The sequence below is a fragment of the Solanum stenotomum genome, unplaced genomic scaffold (genome assembly GCF_019186545.1).
Source record: "Solanum stenotomum isolate F172 unplaced genomic scaffold, ASM1918654v1 scaffold34432, whole genome shotgun sequence".
Taxonomy (NCBI): domain Eukaryota; kingdom Viridiplantae; phylum Streptophyta; class Magnoliopsida; order Solanales; family Solanaceae; genus Solanum; species Solanum stenotomum.
The window spans coordinates 71,486-84,476 of record NW_026032945.1 but is presented as its reverse complement, the minus strand read 5'-3'; the positions used below and the strand labels follow the sequence as shown (position 1 = coordinate 84,476).

The following is a 12,991-nucleotide window of genomic DNA, read 5'->3' as shown; positions in this document are numbered from 1 at the left end:
ACTTTTTATTCATGTGTAATGCATAATTGAGTTAATGAACTCGTTTTCATTTTCCATATGTACATATTATATCTATGCGAGTATTAATGTATAATATATTGTTTATAAATTTAGTTTAAAAAGAAATGGAAGAGACGAAATTAGTAGAGTAAAATATAACTATGAGTTTAAGTAACAAATTAAAGTAATACACATTATCGATGTGGATATTTTTTTACACTATATTAGATTATTTTCACTTGTTGTAACACATAACACATCTTATTTTCAAGATTTCAAATTTCATATTTTAAAAAAAATTCTCTGTAAATATCATTCCAATGAACTTACCGTTAAAAAATTATATTTATACTGACGGTATATAAAATTTAAAATACTACTTTGATTTAATTTTTGATTTTCCATCCAATATTCGATATTCACATTAAAACTCGATTAAATTCGCATTCACGCTGAAAAATCAGGATAAATGCGTTCCCTAACAGAGAGAACTTTGTACTCAGGTGGACTTGAACCTGAAACCTTTGATTAAGAATAAAAAAGTATTTATCCGTCTCCCACCGTCCTTTGTTATCCTATTACTATAAGCAAAACGTACATGAATTGAAGGATGAAGAGAAGTCAAGATGTATACAATCACGTCTAATTACGTAGATAGTTGAATAAAGTGAAAGTTCTAGCAGTAGAAGTGATTCTGAAATAGGGTGGGGGGCACAAAAATATAATGTGCGTTTTGAGCAAGTTAGTGGTCAATTGTTAGGTGCCTCCTCTGTCCTGTTATTGGACCCATACTACTCTTTACGACCATGCCAAAACCTACCTACCCTAAAATTTTCTTACTATCTTAATTCAATACCATATTCAATGCACGTTAAATTTTTTTTTCTTACTACTAGGGGCGTAGCTATGTTATGGCCAGGTGTTCAATTGACACTCTTCGTTGAAAAATAATACCATATATATAAGTAAAATGATATGTAAAGTGATTAAATAATATATTTTGGACACTCTTGACGGAACAAGGTGTTGTAACCCAGTAATTTTAGACGCCTTGAAAGAGTTGATGCTTAGGAGGTTCACGTGTTTGAATCTCACTAGCAACCATTTTTATTTTTGATTCCTTTTTTTAAACACCCTCATGAAATTCCTGACTCGGTCAGGCCGTCATTGCTTACTACCCTAATGCACGTTAATATTCAATGAACGTTAATTTATCTTTCAACGAGAACGAAAACTTTGTTATAAGAAAAATAAGAAAATTGTACGTATATTCTATTGGGGAAGGTGCACAAGCGGATAGTAGGCGTACATGTTGAGTGTCTGGTTAAACTTAACAAATTTTTGGACTTGCACTATATATTACTTTTAAGGTCAAGGACTAAAAATCTAAAATGATCATTTTTTTTATATATATAAATGACTATTTCGATTACATGATATATACAAAAGACTAAAATGATTAATTTTTCATACATCAAGTATTGTTTCAATTATGTGGTATAAAAATGAATGACTAATCAAATAGTCCAACTCTCATACATTCAGGACCATTTTGATCATTTTATTTTCTCGGATATTTAGCATGGATTAATTACTATCAAAAGACGTAAATGATTTCAACTTTTCTTATTGTGAATTATGTTCTTCAGAAAACTATATTGAATTCAGAGTTTAGACGACATGGATTCTTATCTTATATATGTATATATATATGGATTTACAACCTGGTACTTGTAGGAAATAAGTCATAGTAAATTTTTTTGAGATTAACTACTATCTACTGACGATGGACAAGAAAATTACACAATCAACTCATTTTTAGAAATACTTATTTTTCTTCCTAGTTTAATTAATATATTTTCACATTTAATATTAATGATTTTTTCTCTTTCTTTTATTAAAACATGTTGAGGTTTATCATCTTTCTCCCTCTCTAATTCCTACCTTTCTCATCTATGTCTTTGGATCGTCTTCTATCAATATCAAAATATTATGCAAAATTGCAGAAATGGTGTGTCTATTTTTCCAAGTGTAAGATTACTACATTTAATTTTTGGAATTTGTCCAATTTACTGAAAAGTTCTAAAAAGCATTCTCTAAAAATCATTGTTACCACAAAAAATAAAATTCTTCAAACATTGGAACAAGAAAAAAAATTCTTTGAAATAAAATTAAAATATTTTTTATACAATCGACTTTGAGTATTTACTAATTTAGATTCTGAAAAGGAAAATAATAATGAGTAAAAAATTATCATCTTTTTATCTTAAATTGCTTCAATTTTGTATGTCAATTGCTTTAATGGTGTTGCCGGAGAATGAGCGTGAAAATAATAAGGATAAAGAAAGCATGAAAGAATCCTTCTTACTTTTGATAAGTCAAGTAAGAATTCTTAACAAACTCATATAANTATATATATATATATATATATATATATATATATATATGGATTTACAACCTGGTACTTGTAGGAAATAAGTCATAGCAATTTTTTTTGAGATTAACTACTATCCACTGACGGTGGATAAGAAAATTACACAATCAACTCATTTTTAGAAATACTTATTTTTCCTCCTAGTTTAATTAATATATTTTCACATTTAATGATTACTGATTTTTTTTTCTTTCTTTTATTAAAACACGTTGAGGTTTATCATCTTTCTCCCTCTCCTTCCCACCTTTCTCATCTATGTCTTTGGATCTTCTTCTATCAATATCAAAATATTATGCAAAATTGCAGAAATGGTGTGTCTATTTTTCCAAGTGTAAGATTACTATATTTAATTTTTGGAATTTGTCCAATTTATTTAAAAGTTCTAAAAAGCATTCTCTAAAAATCATTGTTACCACAAAACATAAATTTCTTCAAACATTGGAACAAGAAAAAAAAATTCTTTGAAATAACATTGAAATATTTTTTATACAATCGACTTTGAGTATTTACTAATTTAGATTCTAAAAAGGAAAATAATAATGAGTAAAAAATTATCATTTTCTAATCTTAAATTGCTTCAATTTTGTATGTCAATTGCTTTAATGGTGTTGACGGAGAATGACCGTGAAAATAATAAGGATAAAGAAAGCATGAAAGAATCCTTCTTACTTTTGATAAGTCAAGTAAGAATTCTTAACAAACTCATATAATTAATTTAGAGTCCAAGTTACCATATAACACTCTTTTTATTATTTTTTAGTAATATTAATATTATGTGATTTAAAAAAAATAATAATATGTACTTCTAAAAATGAGATGATAGTGTAATTTTCTTTTTCACTGTTGAATATAAGTTAATCTCAATTTTTTTTGTACCAATTGGTGACGCAACATACGTAGGATGTGAAACAATAATTTATATATGTACTTATAAATAGGTGGCATAGAACAAAATGAGGATTGAAAATAAAAATAAGGAATGTTGGAAAATAACAAAAAAGAGTGGGAAATAAATAAATTAGGGGGAAATGCATGTGATGAATTGCAGGGTCGGAAACAAAGGTTACACACCACGTGAGAAGGTTTGGTTGATCAGAAAAACAAATTTTGGCAGAAAGGTTGGCTACGTTACTAATTCTGCTCGATAGCCACTCACTCCTCTGCCTTTCCCATGCCTACAGCCTGGACCTTTTGCTTCCTTTCTGCCATCCACCCCCACCTCTCTGACAGTCGAAATCAAACTTTTAATCTTACGACGATTTCATATGTTAATAGGTGAATAGGAAAAATTATATAGAATAATAAATATTTAAATCATATTAAATGTTATAGCTATTGTTTAGGGAAATTTTAATTCGTACGCTATAGTTTTGTTCAATCTTGCTATTCGTTTGATTTGTATAATTCGATTCCTGATTATATAAATTCAGAACTTTGTATATGCTTATTCTAGCTATTTGTGTACGATTTATGAAAAAATCATAATAAATTATAACATATTTATATATTGGCAAGCGAAATATACCAACGGAGTTCTGAAAAATTCCTAAATGTATAAATACAGAATTTATATATACTTACCCTATTTGTATATTTGCAAGCGAAATATACAAGCCGACAGAAATATACAACTGTAGCCTCCATAGAAAATGGAACTATAGCTATGAAGTGCAATTATCGAAACTATAGGTATAGTGTCTCTTTTTTTTTGGTTTCCCACCCGGTGTTCGAAGCCCACATTGGAGCTCGGACCAAATTCGGATCACGCACTGCAGGGCCTATTCGGGGGTGGCTCTCCCAACAAAATTTTCTCCATACCCAAGGCTCGAACCCGAGACCTCTGGATAAGGGTGAAACACTCCCACCAGTGCACCACAATCCATGTTGGTAGGTATAGTCAATTATGTTTGTTATGATAGCTATTTCTGAAATTTTATCTTTTAATAAACCTTATTAATATGTATATTTATTTGATGAATTTTTAAAACTAATATATTATTTGAACAAGATTACTGAATTTAGTTGAATCTGTCACGATCCGAGTCTACACCCTAGACGTGACCGACACTCAAGAACCATTGCTGGTCCCCAAGCGAACCCTCATCCAGGCTGACTACAAGCGGAAGACTAACTTAAGTATACAAAGCTTAAAACATAATAAAATTCATGAAAACTTAAATACAAAGTTTTAACTCAAAAGAAAACTCTGAATAATATAATATATTCAACTCGCCATAAAGATAGGCAACTTAAGCCTTTAAAATATTTAATAAAATAAATAATATAGACTTCTCAACTATACTGACTATCTATGAAGCTTCTAACTGATAAAGATGAAAGTCGAGACAAGGCCCACGACATCCTGATTAAACTGAAAAGTAAATTAAATCCTCCGAAAACAAGGAGGCTCACCATAGCTAACTCGAACTCTCGGATGTATCAACGAAGCTCCTGTTAATGATCCTAAATACTTGTGTCTGCATCATGAAAAGATACAGGCCAAATGGCTCAGTACATGGAATATACGAACATGTAAGAGGAATTCTAAAACATGAACATAAGCTTGAACTTAATAAATATAAAACGTACTTACCTCTTCTCGTACTTACTCAACTCAACTCAAGAATAAGATACTCAACTCAAAGATTAGATACTTAACTCAATAGACTCAACTCATGATACTCAAGGATAAGCCAATAGTAAAAGATGCAATATATATGGAAACCTGTAAAACTATAGATAGCAACTCAATGTATTGAAAAATACAATAATATTCAATGTGTATATAAAAATACAATATAACTTTGTGGGAGTTTCTCTAACCGACAACCACCACTATGAGCCTAAGTGATGATACAACGTTTTGCCCACGCTGCCAGAACTGTCTTATACTTTGCCGTCACATAGGACGCCTTAACAAATGGATCCACTAGTCTATTCTAAAAAACACTAAGGAATCATCTAAAAAGTATGATCCTTTCTACCCATGATGGCTACATGGTTTATGGCTCATATCGGTGCTCAATACTACTCTCAAAATACTCAGCTCATATGTTTAAAAACATAATTCTTTCTTTGATTTGAGATAATTACTCAGAAATCTTTCTCTTAAAAGAGATGGTACTCAAACTGCTCAAAACTCTTTTGGAAATCTCAGTTTCCTCTCATCTTAAATGTGAAAACATTTGCTCTTGAAATACTTAGTTCCCATATATCATTTTAAAGAAAATGAACTTTAGTCTTAATCTTTAGTCAACTCAAATCTTAAGTCTTAAAATAAAATTAAAACGTTTGTAAAAGGCTTTTTAAAATATGGTTCATGCCGAATTATGGACGTGAACGACTCAATGCAAGGTTTTCAATAACCATAGATATAACTCAATACTTGGAACTCAAGAACTTCAATGATACCACTCACTTCAAGAATGCTCAACTCATAGGATTCATGCGGAATTATGAGCATGAACTACTCAACTCAAGGACTCAAAGATACTTCTCATCTCAAGACTGCTTGACTGATAGGGTTCATGCAGAATTATGGACATGAATAACCCAACTCAAGGACTTCATTGGTAACATGTAATAGTTCCGTGATTAGGAATATAATCTCAAATGGCTTAGAAACTCAATACTCAAGACTTAGGACATGAAGATACTACTCCTCTAATAGATAATCAATTTATGAAGTTCATGCGGAATTTATGGGCATGAACGACTCAACTTGAGGGTCTACATGACATTATGGAACTCATGTATACGACTCTTCTCATTCTCATACTTACTTTCTCAAAACTTAACTCAAATCGATTATGGATCTCAAAGGATTCACAATTGAACTCAAAAGCTTTCTTGAACTCTACTTTTAACTCTTTCTTGAATGTGAATTATGAATTCAAGAGTTATGGTTCGTGATATGAAGGATCTCATGATGACAAAGTAGACTCATGAATACATTCTCCTCACTCTCATGCGCACTTACTTGAGTCTTGAAACAAGTTACTAAAAGTTGTAGAAGACTCCACAAAAGGACTCAAAGGGACTTTCTTAGAATGTTTGAAAGAATTCTCAAAACTTAACTCTCAACTCTACCTTAAATTTGAATTATGAATTCAAGTTTATGATCATGTTAGGTATGATTTTAGGCGTTTAGAAGTATTTTAGAGTGTTTAGAATCAAAGGGGAGTAAAAGTACCCTTTGAAAGAACTCAAACGGACAAAATGATGAAGAACGTGTGGGGGCAGGCGATCCTGGCGCTCTGAGTGGTGTGGGGTACCAGCCCCTAAAGTTCAGAGAAGTGGTTGGGGCGCTCTGGCTGGCGTGACACGCCAGGCCCCAACCCAGAAAACTTCGACGACTTTCTTTGCTCGTTTTCTCACCCTAACTCGCCTAGAATCGAACGATTTCTTCCCCAATCACTTGGATTCGATTACTTAACATAATTACACTCTAATCTACTCAAAAAACACTCAAATTACTAAATATCATTTCAAGAAATCATCAAAACCCCAATACAACAAGATTTAGAAAGAACTTCAAGAACACCTATCAAGAACTCTAATCTTTCAACTTCAAGAATGAAATTTGCGCTGAAAATAACATGTTTGGCGTGTGGGTGAACAAACCCAACACTATGGAAGCTTACATACCTCTTAGGGATTGAATCCATGGCGAAAATCCGCAACAAAATGCAAGACTCTCGACAAACGCTTTGATCCTCTCATCTTTTCTCCTATTTTCCCTTCTTTTCTCTTCTTGAACTCTCAACTAAAACCCTAGGCGTATATTAGGATTATAAAGCTGAAGCTAATAGGATTAGACCCCTAAAACATTACTAAAAATGAAATAAATCTGATTGGGTAAGGAAAAGACCAAAATATCCCTCTAAAATCCGGTTTTGACTTTTCTTATCTAGACAACCCAACTTCTAATAGACATATCTCCCTCATACGAACTCGAAACTGAGCAAACTCGGAGACGTTGGAAAGATAATTCAAAGATATTTCCTACGGTATATGGTATCACACGTAACTCATCCTGAGCTATGAGTTATGGTCGTTTGAAGTGGACCCAAAACTTATACTAAGCTTAACTTGCAAAATTTCAGATTTTGCTATTTCCAATTTAGTTCTTTTTGGAACTCAAGGTGCTACATCTAGTGATCTGGCCTTAATACTTGAGAAATTTTTAATTCCTTGATAAAATCTCACTCACTACGAAGAACGATTCGAGCCTTAGTTCAATTTTTTTTTCTGGAGTGTTACAGAATCTATACTCGACTAAGTAAGATTTACTATATAGATATAAAAAGTAATATTTAACTTATACATTGAGGTGGATGTAGCATTACGATATCGTGGTTTTATCTAAACCCTAAACATAAGTACTTTTGAGTTGGATCATAAATTTATAGGTAAGAATTAAATCTACTAAAATTACAAAAATAAGGGGTAATATTTTTAAAAATACAATAAGTTTATTACTAAAAATCATAAGGTTTATATTATTAGTTAGTTCTGAACCGATTTCCATATATGCATATAGGGGTGTTCACGACTTGGATAAAAACCGATCCAAATCTAAAAATTGAATCAAATCGATTAAATAAATCAATTTTTATTTGGGTTAGGTATGGTTTGGTTTTAGATTTTAAAAAACTGATAGAATATGGGTTGGTTATGATTTTGTTAAAAAAAAACCAAAAAAATAACCGAACCGAACCGACAAATTATATACATATATTTTATTATTATACATACATAATAAATTATTTTTATAAATAATTTTAAAGATCTTATATGTGTTTTCATCAAAAAATTATTTATAATTTACTTATGAAAGATAAAATGTCCAAGGTGAGTATATTTATCTTATTGGTTTTATGTATATGAATGTGTCTATGACAATTCTTTATAAGATTGAAAATATCAATGTCAGTCATTCTAACTATTTTCGTTTTAAATGGATTGTTGTCACTTTTTTCACGTTTTGAATGAATTGTTCTTTTATTTTTGTCTATGGTTAATAACCAAATAACCAAACCAAACCGAACTGAACCGAAATCGATAACAACCAAACCGATAAATATATATTATATTTGGTTTGATTTGGTTTTGATAATTTTAAAACCGATTAAGTTGATTTGATTTTAATTTTAACCAATAAACGATCCAAACCGACCCGTAAACACCCTATATGCATATTATATAATTTTTCAGCAACTGACAACCCATAAACTTATGTACTGGATCCACTACTATGTACAATTCTTGAATTTTATTTTGTATGCTGATACGGTAAAAAGATATCTATACTATTAGGTAACTAATTAAAGAACATATTTAAGTAATTGTCTCTAATAAGTGTGTCTAGTATAATCTAAATAAATAAAATAATTAGTTATCTACTACCTTAGGTTAAAACACATTAATATTTGGGGGAAAAGTCTGTAACAATACCGAACTTTGATTGAAATTATTATAACAATACCGAACTTTGGAAAGGACATTTTACCCCTGCACTCTTTAATAGTGTATTTTAAATGTATATATGTGTCCACGTGGACATCATAAATATTGCATCATTATAAATAGTAGCGTGTCCACATGGGCACATATATACCTTTAAAATACACTATTAAAAAGTGCAGGGGTAAAAGGTCCTCCATAAAATTTGGTATTGTAACATCAATTTCGGCCAAAGTTGGAATATTTTTCAGACCCTTTTTCCTTAATATTATATGAATAATAAACTCTCCGTACTGGCAGAGCAAGTAGGGCCAAGAAATCCATCCGAAGTCCTTTTCAGGCAAATAATTATATTGTCTATAAAATTTTTGATTCCGTCACTGTAAACGACGAATAAACCGTGATTCTATTAGTATAATATTAGTATATGCTTATCTTCCGTGATTCTATTAGTATAATATTAGTATATGCTTATCTAGGTTGGATTATACATGGGTGGTTAGTTGTGGAGACTGTCATACAAAATTGCAGATCACAGAATTTGTGTGCATTTGCCTATATATGATAACGTCATGAATAAATTTTAAACTTCTAGGTTACCTATTCTTGTGCCCAATTGATGAAGTTTATTCCTTCTCTTATATATGACTAACTGAAGTTCACCCGTACTGTAAAGCTTGTTACTGGATAAACTTTCAAATCAAGAAACAATAACTTCTATTACATAAAAAGACAATATGGTGCATCAACTATTTCGTGTTCACTCACGATATAGAATGTGATAGTAACAATCTATCATAATACTAACATTAATAACTGCTTTCACAGCTCAAGTCATACATGTAGGTTATACTCTACCGTTACTCCAAAGCTCCCTTCAGCTTAACGAAATTCTAAAATCAATTGAAATTTTCTTAAAAAATGCACCAATTAAGGTCCTCATGCAAATGGAAATATTAAAATAGCAAATTTATGTATGTTGCAAAACAATTTGTTGATTGTCTTGTTCTAAAATTAGATCTGAAAAAACTAGCATGCAGTTGGACTTTCTGGAGCCAACTGGACAATTGGATTCAAATTTCACAGTTTGAAAGACATAAAAATCAAAAGAAAGAATATATAAAAAAATAATTGTGGAAAAAAAATAGTAGTAGTAGTAGTAATTGTCAAATTATAAAAAGTCATTTCACATCATTAAAAGAAGATATATAGCTGGGCAGCATATATAAAACTACTGTTGGTCCATACCTTTGAAAAGGAAAAAAAAAAACCATATAAACTCTTTTATTTTTCTCTCATACAGAGTCTTCTCTTTTCTCTTTCTTAGCTTCTTCTTCTCTTCTTCTTCCTATTTATTTTATTAGATTGATTGGTTAATGATGAAAAGCATGTCCCTTTAATTTGTATTTTTTTCTTTATTGCTATTGAGTTTACCCCTTTTTCTTTCTTTTATTCATATCCACGTCTTTTAATTTTCTTGTTTTAGCTTATGATTGTGCTATTCTAAAACATCACTATACAAAGATTTGGTGTTTTTGTATAATTCCTTTCAACAATTTCAAGTTTCACATTACAAATTTTCAAGTCCTGTCAATTCTGTTTTTGTCAAACCAAAGAATTAAGGAGAAAAACTAATCTTATCATCATGAAGAGGTTCAGTTTCTCAGATTCTTCTGGCAAATTGCTTTATCCAACTGAAGGTAATTATTACACTATCAGTATATATATAAGTTAAATCCTTCTCTAGTTTAGGGCCGAGGCTTTCAAAGCCCGCCTTAAACCTACAAATTTCATAAAATTCAGTAACTCTAGTTCAAACTTCGTATTTGTGTTAATAAGATTTATTCACAATACTACATATGAAAATAGTCAGCGAATGTACACAAAAACTTACTTTACCTTTGAGGCTAGGAAAGCTGTTTTCGATGGACCCTCGAATCTTACAAGAAAATATGATAACAAATAACAGGATATAAAGTAAATGAAGTAATAGACGTTTAAGTCCAATGAATTTCTAATAGGACTGACTGATCATTGTTTTCTTTCTTTTTTTTTTGTGTGTGTGTTACATTGCAGAGAAAAATACAGAGAATTTGGGATATAGCAATGAATTTCAGGCAATGTTAGATGGATTGGAAGATGAAGATGGGATAGAAGAAAGTGGATGTGGAACAGGGAAGAAAAGGAGGTTAAGAGTGGATCAAGTTCAAGCACTGGAGAAAATTTTCGAAGTTGATAACAAACTTGATCCTGATAGAAAAGTAAAAATTGCACAAGAAATAGGCCTGCAACCAAGACAAATTGCAATTTGGTTCCAAAATCGCCGCGCCCGTTGGAAGACTAAGCAATTAGAAAGAGATTATAACATTCTCAAGTCCAATTATGAAGCTCTTCAACATAATTACACCAAAGTTGAACATGAAAAAGAAGGCTTGCTTACTGAGGTAATTATAAATCTTCCACATTTCCTTATCTAATACTCCCTCCCTCCGTCTATTTTTACTTGTCTAAAATCGTGAAGGTGAACGCTTAATGAGTTGAGTCATTTATGCTTATGCACAATGGTGTTTTATGTACCGGATTTTTTAGCTGACACTATGATTGTGGTTATTATCGAAATTGCAGTTAAAAGGACTGAAAGAGAAGCTAGGAGAGGAAACATTATTATCCCCTGTATTTCAAAGGCAACAAGAAATTCTGAATAAGTTGAAGAATTCATCAGATTCAAAAGATGGATCATCAGATAGTGATTCAAGTGGAGTGATGAATGAAGAAAATTACAACATTTCAACACTCAAATATCAACAATTAATGCCTAAAGTGTCATCTTACAATAATGCCCTTGATCATTTGTCATTATCTTCATCAACATACACACAGTTAATGGATCCAAGGGCAAGTAATTCTACATCATCATCAATGAGACCTTATAATAATAATAATAATAATAATAATAATAGTAATAATCAGCAGCAGCAACAAGGTGTTGGGAGAATTGAGGAGCAAAATGGTTTTACAACAGAGGATTCTTGCAACATTTACTCTGTTGATCAAGCACCAAATCTTTATTGGTACTTTAGTGACCATAGAAATTAGCTTTTTATGTAAGTTAGTAATTTTCATCAATTTTAAATAACATGTAGCCTAAGTATTTGAAGCATCAAGAAGCTATTTGTGTTTTTTTTACAACCTTAGTCATAGGCATTACAATATAAGTCTATAGATGTTATTTACTTAAAAGAGATTAAAAAAGTAAAAATAAAGAAGAAAGGATTGATCACAAGACTTTCACCTATTACCTATCTAAAGAATTGTTAGCCGGAATAAAGACGAATTCAGAATTTAAATTTTATGAGGTTAATTTTTTAATAAATTCATCTATTTAAAAATTGTGGATTCAAATCTACTATTTCACAAGCATTAGGTTAATAGGAACCTGGAGAAAATTTTAGTTTGTTCAATAATTAAAGTTCTTGCAACTAATTGATCACTCAACTAAGAACATTGAGTGACTTTCTGAAAGAAGAACCATAAGCGTTATAAGTGTTATGAAAAGGGGGATGGGATAAGATTAAATTAACAGTGTTATGTGAATAAATATACACATCAATATGTATGGTTGGGGGCCAATATGTCTATAAAATAGAAAAGTTTGTTTTGCATGATCATGTCATGTAGTCACTTTTGGTTGCATAGGCTACGTAGTCATTTGGGCACCCATGTGTGAGATGGTGACTTTTACTTGGAATTATAAGCACTGGTGCTTCTGCTTTAGTCACTATCTTCCAGAAAATGACTTCACTATACGCCAAGTTTTCATTTATACATCCATCTATTGTACAACAAAAATTGACTACATATGATGTGATCACATTTTGATAGAACCATGGAATTTAGGGAATAAGTTTTATCTTTTAGAAAAAAAACACTCAAGTGGTGTATAATAATTAGTACGTACTATATATTTCTTTATTCCATGAATGAAATAGAAGCTCAACTGATAATAATATACCTAGTATAATTTTACTTGGTCTCAAAGAAAACCAATAAAGAAAAGAAGTGCTTAACAATTTGATAGCTAGTGATTTTGTG

General features: G+C 30.9%; 1 protein-coding gene across 1 annotated transcript; it reads left to right on the top strand.

Annotated features, from left to right (window-relative positions):
- The first annotated feature begins 10,132 nt into the window (after positions 1–10,132).
- On the top strand, positions 10,133–12,084 carry LOC125852383 (homeobox-leucine zipper protein ATHB-6-like). The gene is made up of 3 exons (XM_049532125.1): positions 10,133–10,599; positions 10,976–11,343; positions 11,525–12,084. Exons 1-3 carry the CDS (start codon positions 10,545–10,547, stop codon positions 11,993–11,995), a joined length of 894 nt encoding a protein of 297 aa, XP_049388082.1. The 5' UTR covers positions 10,133–10,544; the 3' UTR covers positions 11,996–12,084.
- The last annotated feature ends 907 nt before the right edge of the window (positions 12,085–12,991 follow it).

Bases quoted from the DNA above. Each gene is read 5' to 3' on its own strand.
- LOC125852383 (XM_049532125.1), top strand. From the start codon at position 10,545: ATGAAGAGGTTCAGTTTCTCAGATTCTTCTGGCAAATTGCTTTATCCA. The intron at 10,600-10,975 runs GTAATTATTACA...GTTACATTGCAG, and splicing joins ATTGCTTTATCCAACTGAAG to AGAAAAATACAGAGAATTTG. The intron at 11,344-11,524 runs GTAATTATAAAT...TCGAAATTGCAG, and splicing joins AAGAAGGCTTGCTTACTGAG to TTAAAAGGACTGAAAGAGAA.